This window comes from Chlamydotis macqueenii, chromosome 11, assembly GCF_036417535.1.
Source record: "Chlamydotis macqueenii isolate bChlMac1 chromosome 11, bChlMac1.mat, whole genome shotgun sequence".
In the NCBI taxonomy this organism is placed as follows: domain Eukaryota; kingdom Metazoa; phylum Chordata; class Aves; order Otidiformes; family Otididae; genus Chlamydotis; species Chlamydotis macqueenii.
In genome coordinates this window covers 3,824,052-3,846,765 of record NC_141566.1, presented here as the reverse complement: position 1 = coordinate 3,846,765, position 22,714 = coordinate 3,824,052, and the positions used below count along the sequence as shown (strand labels likewise).

General features: G+C 42.9%; 1 protein-coding gene across 3 annotated transcripts in view; it reads right to left on the bottom strand.

The window, feature by feature from the left end:
- CHRDL1 (chordin like 1) overlaps positions 1-22,432 on the bottom strand; it is a 41,403-nt gene extending 18,971 nt beyond the window's left edge. For 2 of the 3 annotated variants that reach the window (XM_086756636.1, XM_086756638.1), the window contains exons 1-4: positions 21,775-22,185; positions 18,886-19,032; positions 16,998-17,110; positions 13,030-13,123 (exon numbers count right to left, since the gene is read on the bottom strand). In XM_086756636.1, the coding sequence (XP_086612762.1) occupies positions 13,030-13,123; positions 16,998-17,110; positions 18,886-18,982 (304 nt within the window). In that variant the 5' untranslated portion in view covers positions 18,983-19,032; positions 21,775-22,185. Of the gene's footprint in view, positions 1-13,029; positions 13,124-16,997; positions 17,111-18,885; positions 19,033-21,774; positions 22,186-22,378 lie in introns of those variants that run through there. The other variant, XM_086756637.1, reaches the window with a different exon arrangement.
- Between the last annotated feature and the right edge of the window lie 282 nt (positions 22,433-22,714).

Below are 22,714 nucleotides of genomic sequence, written 5' to 3'. Positions count from 1 at the left end.
ACGGGGTTCAGTCTGAGCTTTTCTTTCTGGCATTCATAGCATGTCAGTGGAAGCAATATAGAACAGATAGGGTAAAGATGTTATAGCAGCAATCAAAAAGGAAGTGTCTTTGTTTCTGTGGCGGGTATTTATTCTCTAAGGGCTCAGGCTTCAATGTAGAACTTAACAGGCCATGCTTACGTTTGCCTGTGACTTTAGTGGGATCAAGATAACAGCATATTGCTATGAGATAGCATGGATTTATCACCAGCTTTAGCATTGGGTAATGGCAGGGGGCTAAGATCTGTGATCTAGGCTTCATGTGACTTGCTATGGATTTGAACTTATCCCCTAAGTCGCTCTGAAGACTGAACATGGCTGAAGAAATCTTTCAAGTTTTACAAGCGGGCACCAGAATACAACTGTATAAAAAATGGATTAGCTTCAAAACAACTATGTTTTTAAAAGCAATTGGAAACTATGGTGGCTATGCTTGAATTCTTATATCCAAGCATTCCTCTCTTCCAAACACAGGATTCTGTCCAGCTTCTGTTGTCTACCTAGCCTGATTTTCACCAGCATACCATACTCACAGGGTAAATCTTGGCCTCAACAAAGCCAATAGGAAGGTTTCCTTCAGAATTCAGCCTTGGTACTTGCTTGAATGCTGCTTTTTAAGGTTATGTTTGAGATGGATGCTTGTACTAGGAGGAACTGTTGGTCTACACAAACAAGATTTGTATCAATTCAGATCGGTAGTACAGAGAATCATACAGTGGATTGGGTTGGAAGGGACCTTAAAGATCATCTAGTTCCAACCGCCCCTACCATGGGCAGGGACAGCTCGATAAGCTCGATACCAAAGTTCACTATAAACTAGAACTGCACGTGGGAATAATTCATGTATTCCATGAACTAAAGGCCATTTGACAGGGCCTGTGAAGAAACAGGATGGCAAAAAGTTTGCCATGAAGGGATGCTAACTTGGTGTGAAGTGCAGCACTAATGCTTTCCTGAGTGAATTAGATATGAATTTGATAAACCACAGACATTTTACGGAAATTTTCTGGTTCAGTGGAATCTACTCCAATCACAGATTTTTCATAGAAAGCTGTCTGGATTCCTGAAGGTCTGCCAATGACTTCAGGTTTCCAAGTGCCAAGGTTTGAGGGCAGCCATCCTATGTACACAGGGGCTTCCTGGCTTCTAGAGCTTTCCAGTCTCCTTGGAGAAACAGATGCTGTCTCACATGGATCATAACCAGTTTTGGAAATGCCATCTTTTAGCTTTTTCTGTTTACAACTCTATTCCTTCTTGGATTGTGTAAAAGCTTGGTCCTGAGATGCTTTACCCTTACTTGGATACGGAGCAGAAGAGCATCAGTTATCTGCAACTAATCCCTCAAATAGCTTAGACAAATTCCATGGGCAGTTCCTGGTCTCCGAAACAGTGGTAACTTCCGTAAAAGTATTTATGTGCAGGGAGTGAAAAGCAGTAACTGGCTATGAGCAAACTTGTCTTCTGGGAAATGTGGGGTGACTTTCTTGAGGAAGGGCTTTAGGATCCTGGCCTTACTACTGTCAATTAAGTTTTCAACGTGGATCCTTCTGGATAAAGTCAGGAGGTGCAGGTACAATTGCTAATGAACAGTTTTAGGATGATAACTAACAAACTGGCAAAACCACCTCAGAATCAGTACAGTCATGGCATGATAATCAGCAAAGTACCTATGATGTGACATCCAACCTTCAAGACAAAAAAAATCAGTTGCTTTTGGGTGGTCTTCGCCATTGCGGACAATGAGACCAAGCATCCTGCCTTTCTGGAAGTCGTCGTGCCGAGTTTTGCTGGTCTGCAACCAGTAATAGGTTGACGTGGTAACCAAGTGTAATCCCGAAATGGAGATTGTACAGATTAGCCATGGAAGGCGTGCAAAGTTCATGCTGCTGCATCCCTCTCGGCAGAGGCTGTTAGGACCCTGCACAGCACCGCAGTAATGCTCTGTGGGTTTTTACTGCATCTCGATGAGATACTTTCTTGTACAATATTCTGGCCATTCTTGTTAGTACTTAACACTCTCGCTATTGCTTGTTTTAGTATCACAACATCTGGCAAAGATCATTTTTTAAAAAATTCTACATGCTGTTGGCTTACTGACTTAGAAACTATTGTTAAACTGCAACATTCAGAATCACCTAGTGTCATTTACTGAAAAAGATGGGCTTTTAACACCAAGCAGAAATGCTAGGTGCTCAGCCTGGCTTGGTTCTTGCAGTTTGTTTTATTAACCACCCTTACAAAAACAATCAAGTGCTAAACAATACGAGATTAATCATGAGGTCTAATGCCTTAAGAAATGTACCATACTGGAACTGTTCTGCAGATAGTCTCTCTGGTCTTTCGTAAGTAGACCGATTATGAATTTGAGTCCAGAGAGGATTTTATGAAACATTTTCTGAATCAGCACGGAATATAAGCATTTGAGCAACCTGATCTGGTGGAAGGTGTCCCTGCCCAGGGCAGGGGGCTTCGAACGAGATGATCTTTAAGGTCCCTTCCAACCCAAACCATTCTATGGTTCTGTGATTCTACGAACAGATAAGGAGATTGAAGATTTGTTTTGGAACCCTCTTCACTAGACAAGCAATTGAATTCAGCTGTAACTCTGGGACAACTGTTTGCATTGACATCTCTCCTGCATATTCACTTGTATTCCCAGTGAGTTTTGCTGCTTACTGAACACATTAGGAAAGTCAGTTTAGTTGCACCAGGTACTTCAAAGCTCTCTAGGCTCTATCGTGGTGCAGGAAACTGTCTTTGGACACCAGCTAACAGGTCATCTCACATGCTGCTTCTGTACAGGAATCAGGTTGGCCATATTGCCTTGGCATAAGAACTGCAGGTTGACACATAAAGAGCAATTATGAACGTCAAAATAAAACACAATTCTTGGAAGTGTGCAGACCATGAACATTTCTAATGCCAAAGACACATGACTAGAACATGAGAGTACTTCTCCCTGTTTTGCTTATTGAAAATCTTATGAAACCTGAATCAGCTTAGCTACACACACTGTCCAACACAAGTGGGCACCACTTTGGTGACCTGACACCTGTTTTTGGAAAACTGTTTGCTTGAGTAGGAGTTGCACATACCCCTAGGTCTCCTTGATAAGAAAAAAAATATTGTTAATTCTTCTCCTTCATAGAGTCCAGGTCTTTTTCCTACAAGTAAAATCATTCTCTAGAGTAACTTACACGTAAGTCACTGGAGAGATGCAGGGATGACCCTTGCTTATTGGGTCTTTTTACTGGTGTTTTTCATAGCAATATTACAGGCTATTACAATGGGCTTCAGGTTCGACTGCGAGGATTCACTCTGTGAGGCCCCAAAATACTAACTGAAGTGGTCTGGAATAACAGAAATGGGATAATTTATTAATGTGCAGAAAACTACATTTCTCGATGAAAACCTGCAGGTGGAGTTGCAATTTACAAAGTAGGTTGAAAAAAATCCAGGCAGCAATGTAGAACAAAATGCTAACTTGTACTGACTGCAATTCACGCTGGGGGCTGGAAGCATAAAATGCAAGGAGGAGAAAGTTGCAGATAAGATGCTGGAAGCTTCCATTACAGTATGCACCTTGTTACCCCTCTAGCTGGGACTGGCAGTAGCACAACCAGTTCTTGTCTTTTTCTGCCAAACACCCATGACAATGGGCTGACTCGTGGATCATTGGGTTTTTTTTTAATTCCTGGTGCAGAATCATTAAAACTTTAAGTAAGGGTAACGATATACCTTAAGGTCCCACCTTGCGTGTGGTGAACAGCATCTTTTACACCACAGTACGCTAACGAAGCCCTGTGAATACAGGGAAAGCAACAGCAAGTGATCTATTCGTATGACATTGGATGAGCGGGTTTGGACTCTCCTTTGTAGTTGTGCGTGTTTGCTGCCTACTAACTCGCACGACTTATCTTCCTGTGTCGCAGGAGCACGTGTACAATACTGGAGAATCTGAAGCTCCTTTGCAGCTCCTACTGACACCAAGATACAGGCTTCAGTCTGGCATCTTCCTGAGGCAGACTCAGAGCGAGTGACTGCAGTTTACTCTCGTAGTTAATCTGACGGCACAGCCAGTTGGAACATGTGTGAATCCTCTGTCATCCCGATGGACAGGAGAGAAGCACAAAGCGAGTAAATCTAATCACTTTGAAATTTGCTTTGCAAGGGGACCTGGGCTAAACTCCTCTCTCCAGCTTTAAAATGGTATGTGCCTCTTCCTGCTGCTGGAACAGCCATTCTGACAGCGAGATAAGCATGTATAGATGTGAGCAGTCATGGAGCTGCTCTGATTAACAATATCTGAATGAGCCTCCTTTCACCTAAGGAATCAGAGCTCTGAAAAAGCAGCAATGAATCCTTTGACCCCTACTGCCTTGATGTCTATGTTCCAAGGGGTTCAGCCAAAGCTCTTCCCAGTCCTGGAAAAATCTAAGTGCTAATAACATTCCAAGGAAAAGATAAAGAAGCCTGCCTCCAGGCAGAAATCCTCTATGTTAGGCTCTTCCCTCTACTACACATAAGCCAACGGAATATGGTTATTATATATAAGAAACAGCTATTCAGTATGAGACACGTATTTGGAATGGAGGAGTAAATATGTGTTGATAATCTGATCCTTACAAATTCAAAACAGAGCAGCCGAAGACTTAAAGAGGTGAGGGAAGCATCCTGCAGAAAGAGTTTATGCAGCTTGCTAGGAAAGTGACAGTCAGTGAGATTTTGATCACAGTTATGTTAAATAAATCTAGAACAACTCTTGATTGAACTAACCATGATGCTATGTATTTTTAAAAATATTCTTTAAAAACGATGTTTATATGGGAAAAAGATCACATATTATTATTCTGTGTTTATGCAGTGCATTTCATGCACAAATAGCAATGCTTTTATGTAACAAAGCATTTGCCTATTTTCCTGCAGTTCCAGTGAAATTAAGGTACAGTGACAGCAGTAGGTTTGCTTTGTACCCAGAGATCCAATTAATGCTTATCTTCTAATTCATTTGTACAAGAAGGGCCAGTGCAAAGAAGCATATAGCTGGGAATCTGGATTTCCTCCTTCTGCCTCTGTGGTTCTCTTCCCCAAAAAGCCTGTCAGTGCAGGAGACGTTCTGTGATCATGTTTTGGCCACCTTAGCAGGAGTGTGCTATCCTAGGGCTACACAGTGAGAGGGGTGAAATGCAGAGGGAATAAAGAAAACAGAGAAGACAGGGAATCTCTCTACTATAGGCAGCAAGGGACATTGTGGAAGACAAGTGTCACGGTGATCTGGGATAACGCATGCTTTGTTTTTTCCAGAAATTTACTTTCCTCAGTATCTGTGGAGGCCTTTTGCATACATTCGCCTCAGAAAGGCAGGAAACCTGTCAGCACCATCGACACGGTTACTCCATATTCCTGACCTGCTCCTAGCGCAGCTTCAGGACTGGACAACTGAACTGAGCCCTGAGTGCCACCAGCACGTGGTGGGACAAACCGCTACTGCAAACTGGCTGTGGCAAGGTCAAAACCATCAGCTGCTGAAAGGGTGAATGTTTTTACCACTATCACATCAAGAAGGGCAAACCACAAATATTTGAGAGCTACTTCATCACCAGAATTAAATCCTGATTCATCATCTTAGGAGAATACAAGAACTTCAGATAGAGAAAACCTATTACAATGTTTCAGTGCAAGGTTATCTTCTAGGGATCACCTAGAATTATTTCAAATAACCTTTGTGGCTGGAGGTCCTTGGGGGATTACAGCACAGGGTAAGGGAGCAAATGGATTTCTTTCCTATTAAAAATTCCTTTGCTTAATTTCTTCCCTCTACTTTTGTTTCCACTCTACATGAATGTGTCACCTCAAGGTCTGATCTGAAGTCCATTGAACTAAATAGATTTGGAACCTGGCCCAAACACCTACTCTGTGTGGTACGGCAAAAAGGCAGTTTCCTCTTTCATCTTCTGTCTCATATTTCTACCATAGTCCTTAGCATTTCTAGAGAGGGGGTATAGTCCCACAGTCAATAACTCCATCTGTTTTCATAGAAGGCTTAGTCCAAAACCTATCAAAGCTAATAGAAATCTGTTGATTGACTACAGTAGACTGTGGATCAACCCTCAGCCCATCTGCATTTAGCCTTTTCCCTCAGTCATGCATCACAATCCAACTGATTATAAATGTACGATTTAAAGAAACAGAGATTATGTGTGAAGGTCCCTTTAAAAAACAACAAAAACAGTGCAGCAATGTTGTTTTTAAAGCAGTGGCTGAGGCTGACAATAAATTTGGATTGAAAAGTTGTGCACTATCCAAAACCTGCAAACGCAAGCTCTAAACAAAATCCAGATGTGCCTTTCAGAGGTGCAGGTGTCAAAGATATTAAGCCACAAAATGCTTTACATTAAAAGAACTTCAAGGACCAGGTTAAGCTCTAAAAACTCCAAGGTAATTCAGAGTTAATCACAACTGCTAGTCTGTAATACGGTCAGACGGTAGAAAGTGTATGAAACTCATTGCTTGAAGGAACTAGTAGCACCTTATCTAGACAGTATGAACTTTCCTACAGATTCAAGGCAAAGATGTCATTTCAGTTTAAACACGCAAAAGGCTGTTGCTTGTTTTTCAGCTTTCCAGGGCCGAAGTCAAGCTCTTCACATTATTTTAATATATTTTCTGCAGCTTAATTTCCTGTGTTTTCTTTTATAGTGGCATAAAAAATTGCCCAGCAAAACTCTGAAGGAGTCATAAAACACTTTCTAGGTTGCTCCATTTTAATTCCTGCTCTAAGGTTGAACTATTGTATGAATCTACCGATCGCTCTCCCAGCCAAGGAAACAAATTGAGTGAGGCTTTGGTGCATTTTGAATCCTCTCTGAAGCATCTTTGAAGCTCTTGGAAGTTATCTTGGAAAAATTATGAGCAGCCTATCCTATCCTATCATGTGAGTCCAAAGAATGGAGGTTCTAATTCTGCCATCCATGTGGGAAGATACATATTTTTTCAGTGCACTTTGGATGCTGATTTACAGATATATTATTTGAATTTTTATGGTCAAAAGAGCAGAATGGAAAGAAGTGATAACCTCAATCTGGCTGTGATAGCAAACATTCCTTATGAAGCTAGTAACAAAGGCAGATCACAAAACAAACTGAATCATCTGAGCACACGTCAATAGGAAATAATTAGACATCTCCCAGGAATGCCTATATCATTATATTTCCAAATCAAATTTACTTCCAAATAAACAATTTATTTGAACGGACAGCTGCCCATTGTTGTGACTATATAAAAACTAGAGCGTCTCACTAATCTCTACACTAATCTGTGTAACATTCTCTGAGTCTTTCATATTCCAGATACAAATATCCACCTTGTTTGTATATGTGGAGTAACCATAAACAAGCACGGCTCTGTAATTCTCTGGTACTTCCACAAGAAACAAGTGCAAGCTGCAGAAATTTGAAATTTGCTCTTATCAATAGGTAAAAATAAGTTGTTCTCCAGTTCTTACTATCAGCTGCGGTGTCTGTTGGCATACCTATTCTGTAGTCTCCTGTACTGTGACTGCTGAGAGTTTGAGTCACCAGTTATTTTTAATTTCTTTTTCATTATCTGAAAAGTGCAGAGTGGGCAGTGAAGGTGTAGCTACTGGGGCTGCAGGCAGTGCAACAGCACGGATTAAAGGACTCAAGAGATCCAGATGCTGAGGTAAAGTAACAAGGGAAGGCGGAGGTGAACAATGAAGGGGAGCTGAGTACACAAAATTGCTTCCATGAACTGAGGCTCATGTCAAACGTGACAGAAGAAGAATACTGAAAGAAAAAAATGCTATCTGCATATCATTCTTCTCATGGGAATCTCCCTGTGGCCTTCTTCCTTAATCCTTTCACCCTTATATAAGAGAAAGGCAATCACAAGCTCAGAGATTGTTTATACTGCTGCCTGACCAATGGTCTCTAATCTTTTTATGGGGTAAGACGGAAAGCGGGTGTTCTGGCAGCACGGTTCATGAACAAATTCTGCTGCCTGGGGACTTAGGTGGCAGAGAGGCCGATTAACATACAGAGAGGAGAAGGGTTTCTGTGTTTGCAACTTGTCAGAGATGAGAACCTTGAAGATCTTTCATGGTAGGGCAGAGATCTGATCTTTCAGACAGTGGAGAGTTCTGAAGTTTTGCAAGTAGTATATGAAGTCTGGATCCATCTCTGAATTCTGATGAAATACTTAGGTGTTTGAATGATGCATATTGGTTCAGGCACAACTTTCTGAAGGATAATCTGCCCTTTGCCAGGTTACTAATAGAAGTTCTTGATCTTGAGTATTGCTTAGTAGTCTTGTTTCAGTCTGGAATTCAGGATGTGAAGCGTTTCTGACTTTAATTTCAGAGGTGTAGCATCAGTAAGCAGAGATACATTTTACATTGGAGGCAACAACTCTTCTTTTACTAACAGCATGGAAAACAATGTCTGCTCAGTAAGAGACAACCTGAACATCTCTTAATACTACCATATTTATATGCTTTTTTCTCTTTCCTACTCAGGCTTCACACCTCTATTTAAGGCAATTAAAACTCCTTGTAATTTCAATGAGATCTGGGCCATGAGCTTCTCACTTAGTGATATGAGAAGCGTAGGTGGTAGCAGCAAGAATTGTATAGAGAATGGAAGAGTTGGGTGCAATATGCCTTCCTCCATCCCACAAATATTTGTGAAATCGATTGGGTTTTTCTGGCACAAGGGTGAGAAGACTGGAAGTGAGAGCCTGGGAGCTCCGGTGTGTGAGCTGGGTAGAACCTAAAACCTCTTCACCAAATGGTTTATCGTATGTGCATTCTGCAGTAGAAAATCATTCCAGCAGAGCATTGCAGCTGCCCAGGTTACAGATTTTGGTTGTAGTTCAGTGCAAGATGCAATGTATTATACACATGCTTCCATGTTTACACATATCTATTAGACCAAGAGGTGATGGACATACCTAGCATCTCGCAGGCTGCTTCCAGGATCTAAAATAATTAGGTCAAAGATACAGGTATTACCAAATCATGCTGCAGTCTACCGTGCAGACATAGCCTCATTTATTTTCAGGTGATTTTCTCAGACCACCATTGTGAGCTACATGATCTGGTCCATCTTTGTATTTAGCCCAGCTATGCATATAGCTAACACCTGGCATTCTGTTGATATTTCAACATCTAAAGAACAACAAAAAGTACATCAGAAAAGTGGTGGCTAAACCACCACAGAATCTGACACAGAAAAATCATAGTACCAAAGGAGCTTAAACTTAAATGTGTTACTAATCATGAACATTCTTGGAAGCCAGTGTGTTTAGTCGGGGCAGCAAGCTTAAAAAATACTAGAGCCAGATGGGCTGATTCATAGATCAGCGTGCAGCCTTATCTGCTGAGAAATCAAACCAGCAAGTGGAATATGGAAGCCCTTTCTAAATCCTGCAGTTGTGCATTTTTGCTTCTGATGTAAGCTTCTCGCATCTTAGATTTACATATTCCAGCAGGTACTCAAAAATTTTAGATCTTTAACTAGACTCTAAGTGCTTTGATTCACAATTGTTCCATGTAGAGATGATACAATCTACAATAAATGTTCCATTTACAAAGGCGCTGCCCATTAATAGTGCCATAAAAGACAGCCGCAGCAAAATGCTTGAAGAACTTGTACATGAAGTTTATTTTCATGACAGAAGGCAGGAGGTCTGAAGTCCACCCTAGCTCAAGAGCCAATACAGCTCTAAGAGTGATGGTGAATTCTCTCCCTGACTCTATAAATCACCTCTCCTCTGACGATGCCTGTGCCTGGAGCATCCTGAGGTGGAAGGAAGGAGTTCAAGCTCGGAAGCAGTGATGTCCTTCTGGATCTCACTAATGTGTAAAAAGAGTCCCAATGAATGTGAACGTAGTATTTTTGGTTATACATGTGTGATGGTAAGAATCTAATTCAGACAGGAAAATACTTTTCAGAGCTGCAAAAGGGAGGAATATCTAGTTCTGTTTTATACCCAAGATCTGGACTTTGCCAATGGGTTTAAAAAAAAAAAAGTTAGCAGTGAATGTGTGGTAGAAGCTGATAGGATTGAACGACTGGTGAAAAGCAGAAGATGTTTCAGAACATATGTCTGACAACTACTTAAGATTCATGGTGGATGGTGCCAGGGAGACAGGATACAAACACTGCATCTCTTTGTGTCAGCAAGTCCAGTGTCACTATGGATGCAGGAGACATTAATTCCAAGAGGAGAGCAGTGCCAACTTTTCTCAAAGGAATCCCTTCAACAGCTCCTCCACTTAGGTAGTTATGAAGTTCAGTTTCTAATGAAAGTTGCTGCCTCCTGGCATTACCTCTGCTTCATTAAATAAGGAGGCAGTTATTTGGGCAGTTGCACTCTACCAGGCCTGCAGAAAGGCAAGAGGAAGAGCCCGAAGTCCCTGTGACTAGCACTACTCATTTCTGAAACGCAGCTTGAGAAACTGAGGGGGAACATACGTGACGGAATATAATGAGCATTTATGAGGGTAATTCCAATGGCTAATGGCCAGAGCTCTGGCACGTTCCATTAAAAAATAACCAGGGAAACCAGAGAAGTGAATTTCCTGCCCATCATGAGATGCTGCACAAAAGACATTGTATGCCAGACACACAGGGATGGAAAGCTGGCGTAAGATGTGCAAGAATGCTTGAGATTCCTATTCAGATCAGGCCCGAACAGTACCGCTGAAGATAGAGCACCAAATATGATACGCATAATCACTGCAGAACGCAAATAAACCCTGAAATCACAGGAGATTCCTGGTCCTCTTTTGCCTAATATTGGTGCAGTTCTATCTGAATTACAGATTCAATTAGGGAAAAAGTAAACCTTAGTGGGACTCTCATTTTTAACGAGATGCTGCCCAGCTAGCAAACTAATGGCCCATCATATGTAGCAGATGATAGACTACAGATAGATTCCAGGAGCAGTTAAGACAAGATAATGGAGCGCAATTCAGGAAGGGCTCATTCTGATAATGTTCTAGATTTATCAGTTTAAACACCAGTACAAAATTCTAGCTGAAAACTGTGAATAGCAAGAACTCAATTTGATAAGAAGGATCTGAGAGTTTACAGCGGCCCTTACTCTTCCTTACTAGGACACTGTAGAAGGTTTTAAATCTTGATTGGTATCATGATGTGTGCAGCCTCATGAACAGAATCAAAGCCAAACGGTTCACTGCCAGAGAGCGCTTGAAGCAAAACCAATCAATCTAGAAGCATTTATGTTTATATAATAAATACAGCACAGAGATACTGAAAAAAAACCCCAACAAACAGAAAAAGTTCCTGACCTCAAATGCCAATTACATACTAAGAGTGGGATTTCTGTGATTTAACTTAAGCTGTCAAAAAAGTAAGCATCTAGCATAAGCCTGTGCTCCCTCAATAATCAGTGGAGAGAGACAGGCATCTCCAGGGAAAAATTCTTCTCATTCTGGGTAACAGGATGGATCACCCTCTGGGGACAGCATGTTTCCAACAGCTATAAAGACCATCTACATGATTCCCTTGCTAAATGAAGTTTAGATTAGCTGGAAAAACAGTCCAGATTTTGGGCACACCGGCACACCAGTCCGTCTTTTGATCTGAAAACAGAAAAGAGGTTCATGCTCCCAGCATCCTACCACCTAATCTAACAGCACTAGTTGGTCAAATAAAGCATGCTACCTTATAAACTTTCTTTCCTATGTATTAGACCATCAGAGAAAAAAATCTACCATCAACTAGATGCCAAAGTATTAGATACAAAGTTGAATGGGATGAATCTCATCCTAGGACACAAGAAGAGTGGCATCATGTCATCAGATGAGTTATGCGCTTGAAATACTTCTTCCTCATCACTGATTAAAAAAGAATTCTAGATACCCAGATCAGATCTTGATATACAGATGTATATAATAGTCAGGGCAGATGAATTCTACCAAAAATTGATGAGTGGGTGCCATTTACTCTCCAATAAGTGCAATGATTGCACTCCAATCCCAGCTGAACAGCAAACTCACTTGTGCACTCGTGTCCCTCCACCACTGCGTACCTCCTCCTGCTCACAGATTTTGGTCAGGGAACAGCCGTTTTCCTCAGACAATGAAACTCTCTGGAGAAAGTCAAATAAAACCCCTTTCTATGATGCTGCATGAATACTCTTTTATAAGTGGAAATGAGGGGTGCCACTAAGACAGACATTTAGGGAAAAGCTCCAGTCAAATCTACCAGCCATTAGGCCATGTCGGGAATGTTGTAACAGCCTCGTGAAAGATCCTGCTTAGTCTCTTTCATACAGTGGCTCTTAATAATGAGCATATAATAAATGTACAGTCTGGAGGAATTTACTATGCAGTATCCAATTGGATTTATACAGTCATAAACTGCTACAGCACTGCTCCCATGATTTACAACAGTCTCTACTAATTATGAAGCTGTGCCTGGATTTGAGATGTAGAAGGCAAACGTTACCAGACTGGTTGTACAGTGATACTGTACAAATGCACATTTGCCACAGCAATTCTGAATTGCTTGTTAACAGAGAACCATTGCAAATAACCACGTATTTTAGCCTGCTCTTATGAAAAGCACCAAAAGCAGAAATCTAGGAAGGTTGTGGGATGGGGTTTTATTGTGATGGAGTTTAGAGGTAAGGGAAGGACCGGGGAGCAGATAGACCATGGACCCCACCAGTGAACCCTCTGCTACCTTCTGCCTGGATTGTAGGGGACCAGACCTGGTAGCTTACCTGATCCCTTCCCAAATCGGTACTTCTGATTTGCTAAAAAGAAACCACCACAGGAAATACTGTAACTTACTGTGGGACAAGCCTCTCATGACCTGAATGGATATAGAAGGATGTTCACGTCACAGAAGTTTTCCAGCAAAGACATTTAATTTTGCCGTTACTCAGCATATTAACTAGTAACTATTTCAGAAAGGGCTGTATGTCATTAACAGGAATTACCTGGGCATCGTGGGCAGCACAGCTGTGGTACATGCACAGGGGAAGGACAGTGTAGGCTTGGGCATCTTATTCTGCTGCACAGAACATTTCCATTCTGCAGGTGGAATATAATACAACACTTTAATGAAACGGGCTGTCTTATCAATTTCCATGTTCTCTATTCTGCATCTAGATATTTTGAAAACAAACGCCTTTTTACAACATCCTGATTTCACTCACACCAGGGTAAGCCCAGACTACTTTCCCTGCCTCTGAATTTATGCTGGAGGTCAGAATGTAGCAGAAATCCATACAAACCTTAAAATTAGAACAAGTGCCTAAAAAATGCATTGCAACAATCTTCATCCATGGTTTCCTTTTGAGCAGACTATGCTTAGGAATTGCATTTCCAAAACTAAGACACAGATAATGAATGGTAGGTCTCTGAGATATCCCCTACTGAGGGTTAGTTCAAAACCACAAGAGACAATAGCGTCTGTAATTGTTCCTGAAAACTGTGGAGAGTCCTTTGTTTTCATTTTATGGTTTCCCCAGTACCCAGCAGACAGAAAACACCAGTTGGTAAGTAGCCATTTTTCTAAGAAATACGACCGAGTCTTGGGAATAGTGTTCATTATTCATGTCATTAACATAATATTCTATCTGACCACATCTAAGTTTGATTTATAATTAAAACAGAGGGATTTTTAATTCTCCAGTGTCTGTAACCAGAAAAGACTATCCATTTCAAATTCCTATTTCCCATCTATAATTCATCCTCCTAATTTAGCCCTGAGTTGCTCATGTTTATAGCAAAAAAGATCTTTCAGTAGGAACACTGATACTATGCTAGGACTGTAGTTTTAGGGGGTGTCAGGAATAAACCCACTTATTTTCATATGCCTTCTGGAGCACTGAAATGTTTCTAGCGGAGGTGCAGACTTCCTTAGATAGCACATGTACAGCCTTTTCTAGCCATCTCTTTCAAAATAATCCACTGACTCCTCAAGATCTGCAGATCATACTGGAATCATACTGTTAGATCATGACTACCCATGAACTCCATTTGCGCATCTGCTCTGGAAAAAGACACTAAAAATGCTATCACCATCTGTTTCCAATAATGATTGAAATTAAATATACTGGTTTGATAGAGGAGGAGCAAACTTTAGGCTGCAGACTGTATGCAGGACAGGGACTATTGCTGGTCTGCACAGCTCCGTGCCCAGCAGACCATCATCAGAGCCTGGACAGCACTACTGGCAGTGCCTGCTGGCCTGGCTCCGCGTTGCTTACTTGACCTGTTCCGTGGCCTCCCTCCCTTTTTAATGATTAGTCCCGTGAAACCTCCTGAGGTGAATGTTTACTCTCTGTGCATGATCAGCTGGGATAAAAATTCTGCAGGCCTACTTCTCTCCTCAGTGCTGCCTGCAGTACTCCGCTGTTTGCAGCAGGACAGAACTATTTTAACCAATCTTGTGCTGGGCAAGACTGATTTTATGCATAAATTCCCAATGATATCTGGGAGACCAAGCCCTGTGGTTAGAGTGGGACTGAAGCTCCTGTAGGCCTCTGAGAGTCAGGGCCACAGTTAGCGTTTCTGCATCAGACACCCAAAGAGTAAGAATGCATCTCTTCCTGAGCCGTGTTAGCAGCGCTGAGCACTCACTTGAGCCCCTGAAGTCTGCGGGTCTGACTATGAACACAACCAAAAAGCTGCATTTCAGAGACTAAAATAATGATCTGACAAATTGTGAGAGCTCCAATTTACCTGACAGGAATAGTTAACAGTCTCCACTGTGTATTGTGAGGGGGAGGAGGGGTTGTAAAATAAAGGGGGAACAGGGCGAGAACACTGCATTATGTTTAGTTTTATTCTGGTTTAAGTATGTAAATTATAACTTGTAAAAATACAATACTACATACACAAAAAAAAATCCAGGAAGGCAACAAAAAACAACTTTTTTTTTTTTTAATCCCAGGCTGAATAATTTGGCCTCTGTTTAGTTAATTTGTCTCGCCTTTTTCTTAAACATGAGAAGTGTGTCTTGGGGGGATGGACGGACAGACAATTGTTCAGAGACGGAGCAGAGGTCTCGGTCTGTTGCCTGGCTAACATGACTCGTTTTGTGCAGACATCATATGCATCACGATGTTTGAGGCCACCAAAGAAATTCTGGTCACACTGGTGATGAACACCCCTGGGGATTTTTTTGCTTTTCTCTGCAGTGTAAGGGAGTAGGTTGCTGCTTCAGACTCTGTACATATCCTTTGCCTAACTGACTGACTGCCAGGGAATCGTAGGTGGGTTACGCTTAGGTCTCTCTTTTTTGCTGTCTGTGGCACAGTTTAGTTTCACTTTTTATGCTGTAATATTTGATTTAAGGTCTGTGCTCGTGCTATGTCATGGCATGTTTTCTAATGCTTTATCTAGCCTTAATTTTGTTAAAATTAGAAATTATTGAGAGTTTCCTGATGATCTGGACCTTTTACTGTAGGTCAGTGTTCTGAGGGCATTTCTTTTGGCCAGGACAAAGCTCAGATGAATGGTGGGATGCTGCCGTTGTTATTTGGAGTCTTCCAGGCAACAAGAGTCACATCCCAGAGATCCCTCAGCATCCTCACTGCTAAAATAACCCCAAGTTACATTTTGCACCCTCATGGTACAACAAAGGTAAAACAGAGCAAAGTAGAGTCCAGAAGCCCTTCTGAGCTGCATGTACTCATAATTACCCCACGCAGTTTCTCTCTTAACCTTGTTGTCCTTAAGGTACTCCATTTGTGCACGGGTATGCCTGGATCACAGCAGTGCTGTTCTCCAGAGAAGCATACCATGCACTTTTCCATCCCTCCAGACTGTCTAACATCTTCTTAAAAAATCATTGAGCAATGATTTGTATCCAGATCTCTAGGGTTTCCAGTAAATTTCATCCCCACCCAAGTCACAGTCTTCCAGCAAGTTAATAAGTGTTACCACACATGGACCGTGGGACAGTCTTCAACTTTGTATATAGATCAGCAAACATGAGTGGAAACTCCTTTCTGCTATAACCAAGGACTTTTGCTTTTCTTCCTACTACATCGCTTTTTCTTTTACAGATGCTTTCTGCTGCACAGATCTGAGGTGCAGCCAAGCTTCTGGGACTACTGTTTGTGCATCTCTGCACTAAATTGTAGTAGCAGATCCCTCAGAGCAAATGCTGCACAGGAGCCCAATATTTTACACTTGCAGGGCGGAAAATAGCCAAGAAAACTTTACTCTGCAGTAAATACAGCAGACAAAACTCAGCATCTGGAGTGTCTCATGTGTTAGTGATTAAGATCCCTTATTGTTTAGTCATTTTAAAGTACTCCAAGGGACATACTCTGCCCTCAGCTTTCTGCCTTCCCCCAGCTGTATATGACATACTAGGGGATCTATGACTGCTGTGTCTTTGTATCAGGCATCAATCAATGGTAGCCAAGGACCAATTCTCTCTGCTCCCCATACCCTGTTCTCATTTTTCAACATCTCAACCTTTTTTCGTAGATTTTTACACACAGTGATATCCAAGCCTGTTCCTTCAGCACTTCAGGGCGGCAGATGCTTTGACTTTGGAAACGCCTCTGAAGATGTGGGCATTGTAGAGAGATCAAAAGACTACCAAATTCAGGTTCAGCATAATTGTTCACGGATAATCCAAGGATTATAACTGGACCCCAAGGTAATGGGGTCCAGTTATTCAAGATGTAAAGCTCGGCATTGACAAAGCTTCTGGGTAGTTAATGAGCTGTTTTGTCTACCCCATGCAAATATTTTTTTTGCCAGTATTGGCCTTCTCTGTTAATGCTTTCCCTTCAGTAGGATCACCTGCCTCTATTTCCTGCAGCATGATCAGGACCCACTAGTGAAAACAGGTTCGGGCTTTGTCAAACTGTAGCTACAACAGAAAGGGTTCTAGTCAATAAAACAAGGAGAAGTTGTAGGATCAATAACTCAGCAGTCCTACCTCTGAGCAAAGACAATTAACGCAGTAAACAAGGCCATAGGGTTCTAGATAAGGATGCCATCTTTCTCCCACACGATACTTCTTATCTTGAAACACACAGTATGTATCTGAATCTGCAAAACAGTAAAGCATTGAAAGAACTGTGAGTGAATGTTCCCACTCTGTGCGTACAAGGTGTTTTCAGGTGTGCAGTGCTTTCTGTAAACTATATTTTCTTTCCCTGGAGAATCACGCAACGGAAATGCCCTTAATTTCATGTGCTATTGTTTCTAGCCTCCCAAACCAAAATAAATGACATGTCTTCCCATCTTTCCAAAATTGCAGCTTCTGAAATAGCTGACAAAATGACTTTCATACAGGGTGAGTTTACCCTTCACCTGCAAAGACACAGGCTAAGATCCCGTGTAGGTAACAAAACTGAAGTGCTTGATTCCTCAGACAGGTTTATAGGAAAAAAAAACCTTCTCAATGCAAAACCAAAGCAATTGGCTCAACTTGGAAAAATCGCAGGTTATAGATGACCTACACATGCATCAGCATTCAAAGTATTTTAAGATCTTTCTGTTCATTAAGCACTTCTAATCCTGCAGGTGCAGTTTTGCAGGTATCTACCTATCAGGCCACTGCACTGTCTCTCCCTGCCATATTACGGTTTCACATTGAAAACTCAAATCCCTTTGATAAAAGAGTGTTTCTCATGTGTTTCTATGAGAGAATTAATTTCTGTTATCTTAATGATGTCCAAATTCAGCTTAATTCATCACCCTCAGTATGTGATACTTCAGGGTATCAAACGGAATACCTGACTTCCAAGTGACAATCCAAGCAAGGGACACTCTTCGCATTTACTGGGCCAAAAGAAGGTAGCAAGAGGTAGGGATTATTAGTAGCAACTGTGAAGCGATCTGCTTTCACTTCACACAAAAGCATGACAAATTAAATGCAGGATCTGAAAAAGCAGACGGCTGAAGTGGAGTTTGATAACTTTTTACATTGTGCTTTTCTTTGAACAGGAATACCTGCACATTGTTTTCCTGTGAGTGAGTTCGGTGGAGAAGGTGGTCTTTTTTGAACTCACTTTTTTTTCTTTTTTTTTAAATCTACCTCAGAAGCAGAAGCTGCTGATACTGCGATTGAAACATCTAACTACTTGTCAAGGGCAAACAATGTCCTTTGTAAGAAGGTGGCCAAAACCTAGCTGATGCAGGTGGGGAGAGCATTCCAGAGAGCTAGTAACAAGGCTGGAGCCTTGTTACTCCTAGATTTATTTGGGTAGTTATTCAGTTATTCCTCCTTGCCATGCTTTCTGAAATGTGTTAACATCTCCCACAGCTGACAGGCTTTGTAGAAATATTCCCTTCGTTTTGTTTGTATTCTTTTCAGTTCTTCTCATCAAGTTCTTGACAGTGCTTAGACTCTTAATTTTCTCAAAGGATGTATCTAATCTAGTTCATATGAGGTTGTTTTTGGAACACAACAGAAGAGTCTTGGACGAGCTTTACACTAGCTGAAAACTTCAGCACAATAGTCTTACACATGGGACAAAATCCAGATAATCCGTCAGATGTTTACAGAGGTCACTAAAATGGAATTAAGCACTCTCTTGACTCAGGATATTTGAAATAAAACAGATTCTCCAATTGATGTGTTATGCTCTTTATGACACAATGAAACCTGTACAGCTTTAGGAAAATGTGTCCCAAACATGGGTGTGACCTGATTCTACTAAATGTAGGATTAGAAGGAAGAAGAATGTTAGAAGGTTTTGAACGCAGTTCCACAGTCCAGGACATTCTTGTTTGAAGACCTTTTCAGAACCACATCGGTCAAATAGAAGGAAAACGTCAAATTTGGGTGAATGTGACAACTTTGTTTGAAGTCTACTTACGTTTTACTTGTTCTAGTTTACCGCCATCTATGAAAAGGAGACAGAGCACACCAAAGGAGATAAAATTAAAATCTTCCAAGATCCACTTTTTTTTCATCTTTATCGACCAAAGGAAAAGAGTGAGCCTCCAAAGTAGAGAATGTTGAGCTGTTGGGAAGAAAAGATTAAATGAACTAAACTAAAATCCTGTAAGATGCTTAAATTCTCTGACATTATTTCATCCAGCACACAGAAATCCTAAACTGCCAGAACCAAAATATGTGTCTATACCATGGATCTTCATTTCATGGAAACAGCTTTGGCTTCAGGTCATTTCATTTTTGGACAAGGGGCCACGTCCCCATTCATGAAAGCTGAAAACTTTATTACCTCTAATAAAGTCCTTATTTTATTCCAAAGCAGAGAAATCTGGCAAGTAAGCAATCTAAATTCTTAATGTTCTCTTTCACAAGAAACTAGTTTGGGAGATTTTCTTGTAGAGTAGCTCTTTCGGATGTAACTTAGGAAATCCAGGAGTCAGTTGTAACATGTTTGCTTCATCGCATCGTAAAATTAACCTTGAGTATACCTGGTGTGTCGGCCCTGCGCGATGGAAATCCAGCTCAGGGTGAAACGCTGGCCACGCTGTAGTCAGTGCGCGTTTTCCTCACTGCATCTAACAGGCTTCCACCACTGTTCAGCTCACCCCTCCTCCCCTCTCCCAACTACTATTGTTCTCAGATTGAGTATAATTAATTTTTCTAGAGTTAACCCTTCCGTTGCCTTGATATCTGAAAGGAGAATGGGGGAACGACATGTCGTCTTCATTCTTGTCGATTTTTAATGTTAAAATCTTGCCTGTGGAGCAAAGCTTAATGTTTTCTTCTCTGTGTGGTTCAGAGGTGGTACTGTACTTGATGCATGCACCATTCTGTTTATCTTTTTCTGCCCTTTAAAAGGTGAATTATTTTATAATGGAAAAATCAAGGGAGAAAATAATTAACTGAAGTAGAATTTATTTAATTTTTTGAAAGCCAACCTAAGAGTCTACATTGAGAAATATTTCGATGCTTTACTGTTTATCAGAATTCCTTGCAACAGTATTCTCCTCCCAGAGTATACTTGTCCATAATTTACAATGTGGGAAAGATTGGGGTTTGATTTTAAGAGTCTTGATGTGGATTCACAATTAGTTCTACAAAAGTTTAAAAAAAAAAAAAGATTCACTATTGGAAAAATAAACAATCTGCTTGGTAAACTAATTTGACCTCTTCAGATTTCATGTAAATAATAGAACTGTACATGAATATGTTTCAGCTCACAGATAACCAAACCAGAAACAATAATTCTCACATGTGTAGTCAAAATTAAGTGGTGGATGACTTTGAGAAATTAACTAAACAGTAAGTTAACAAGCACTTGAAAAGAAAATATTCCTATTAAGACTGTTGAGATCTAGGATACTGTAACAAAGGGTGGGTGATCTGATTTTATCAGAGGATTTTTATTGTCTTTACTGTTTAAGGGTTCTCTAGTCTACGTTCCCAAACTACAACCAAACTGGACATCTTCCTTAACTAATCAAATCTGTGCAACTACTCCGTCTATACTCAGTAAGCTCATTCAAAATAATGCAAATTGCATCTGAAAATATTAAAAAAATAATTCTATTCTACAAGCACACCCCCTATGCAGTAACAAACCAAAACTTTCCATTTATTTTGGAAGCTGAGAATAATATTCCAATTTCAGGAGAAAAGTTTAAGTCATTTTTTCCTTTCAATGTGTTCAAATCATATAGGATATTTCTAAGCCAAACAACCTTTTAAAAACCTGTTTAAAATTAAAACCTTGCAATTTAGACCCAGGACATCACGCATGCATTGAGAACAACAGCAGCACATCCCTGGGAGGAGCAGAAATGTGCACGTTTAAATATTTTGGCCTTCTTGGGGGCTGCTTCAGCCAGCAATATTTGTAAGTAGAGCACAATTACCCTTTGTGCGGCGCTTTACCTGTGGGCTAGGTTGGTTAGTTCGAACAGAAAGGCTCAGAAACGCACCCATTTGAAATGTCAGGTCTTCCAAAGGATGAACATTTTACAACTTGGACTGCCACGCTCAGAAACGCTGCGCGGTAATGCGAAATGGTGGAGTTAATGGGGACTTTTGATGTCTGTCTTAATTCTCTTTAATTTCTGTATTGTTGTTACTCCAAATATAAACACATACTTTTCACTATTAGCACACTCCCTTTATTTCCCCAAAGGGCAACGTCCTAAAAATATTCCTGGATTTGAATAATCTCAGTTAGGATTAACCTGTTAATTATTGCTACGTTTTCTGCTCTGCAGAAACAATGAAAGCGATCCTCTTCTCCCAGGAGCTGCCCGCTGAACTCAGGCGTTCGGCTCGGGGGTCCCACGGAGCCGGGGGTCCCTCCGCTCTCCCCGGGGCTTGTACCCCTGCGAGCCCCGCTGCCCGCCCGCGCTTTTGCCGTCGGGGGGGCTGGTTTTAAACAGGCGAGTCTCCAAGAAAGCCGTTGCCAGCGGCTCCCGGCTCTTCCCGCTTTAAGGGAGTCGCCGTAGGGACAGGGGAGCGCCCGCAGCCCCGCCCGGGGCCGCCGGGGAAGCCCAGCCCGAGCGCTGCCGTCGGCGGAGCCCCGGGCCGGGCCGCCGGTGCTCGCCCGGGGCCCCCGGGAGCGGAGCCGCGGGGCGCACGAGTGCCGGCAGTGGCACCGAGAGGGCCGCGGGGCTCATCGGCAGGGCCGGATAAACCGGGCTGAAGGCGCGGGAGGGACCGGGTGACTCCGCAGCGCTGCCTGTGCCGCGACCCCGGCCCGCGGGCGCAGCTCCGACGGTGGGACCGCGCCTTCCGCGGGGTCCCGCCGAGGAAAGAAAAGCTCACCAACCTGGGGCAGGGCTGGAGGCCGCTCCGCTCAGCCGCGGGCTCGGCGCACCGCCCGCTAACGGCGGCTTCGGCCGGGGGAGCCGCTCCGCTCCGGTACGGGAGGGCTCCGGCCAGGCGGCTCCGCTTCCCGCTCACGTTGCCATAATCTTCGCCCCGGGCTTTCAGCTCCGCGCTTCGCTCCCGCACTGGCGGCGGTGAGGGGGCGAGCAGGGGACTCACGCCAGCGGCAGCCCCCGACCGATGGACGGGAGTGGGGAGGGAAGAATCCGCTAAGCCCGAGCCCCGGGGACGTCCCGGGCCGCCCGACCTGGGACACCTGCCACCGCCTCCTGTCCCGGAGGATGCTCGGGCGGCGGGTCCTGCCCCGCAGCCCCGTCGACACTGGAGCGGCGGCGGGAGGAGGAGTGGAGCAGCCCGCGCCCCGGCGGTCCGCCCGCCCCCCGCCCCGGCCCCCCCCCGCCGCCCGGCGCACCCGCCCGACTGACACGGCCCGGGGTGGAGTTTGCTCCGGTACAGGGGGCCAGGGGGGCAGAGGGGAGCTCTCCGGGGGCGAGGGGGTGTCGGCGCTGGCAGTCCCGTCTCCCCTCCCACCCGGCGGGACCCACCTGCGGCCCGGCGGGACCTTGGTCCGGTGCCTTCAAACAGAGCTGCGCGCTGGGCGAACGCCACCCGCTCCGGCCGCGGCTCCCTCCTCGGTAACCGCGCCCCACGGGCGGTTTGCTCGGAGGGGGGGACTTACACCGACGGGCTTTCCACGGGCGGAGTGCCCTCCGGAGCAGACCCGATGGAGCTGGCGTCCACCGGGATTTGTCAGACACCCTCTGCCGATACCCTCTGCTCTGATTTATTGTGTTAGAAGGTTTCAAGGTCACATTGAGATTCTGGTGGAACTAAATTAAACCCATGACTCATGACATTATATGCTTGGTCAAACATTCTTT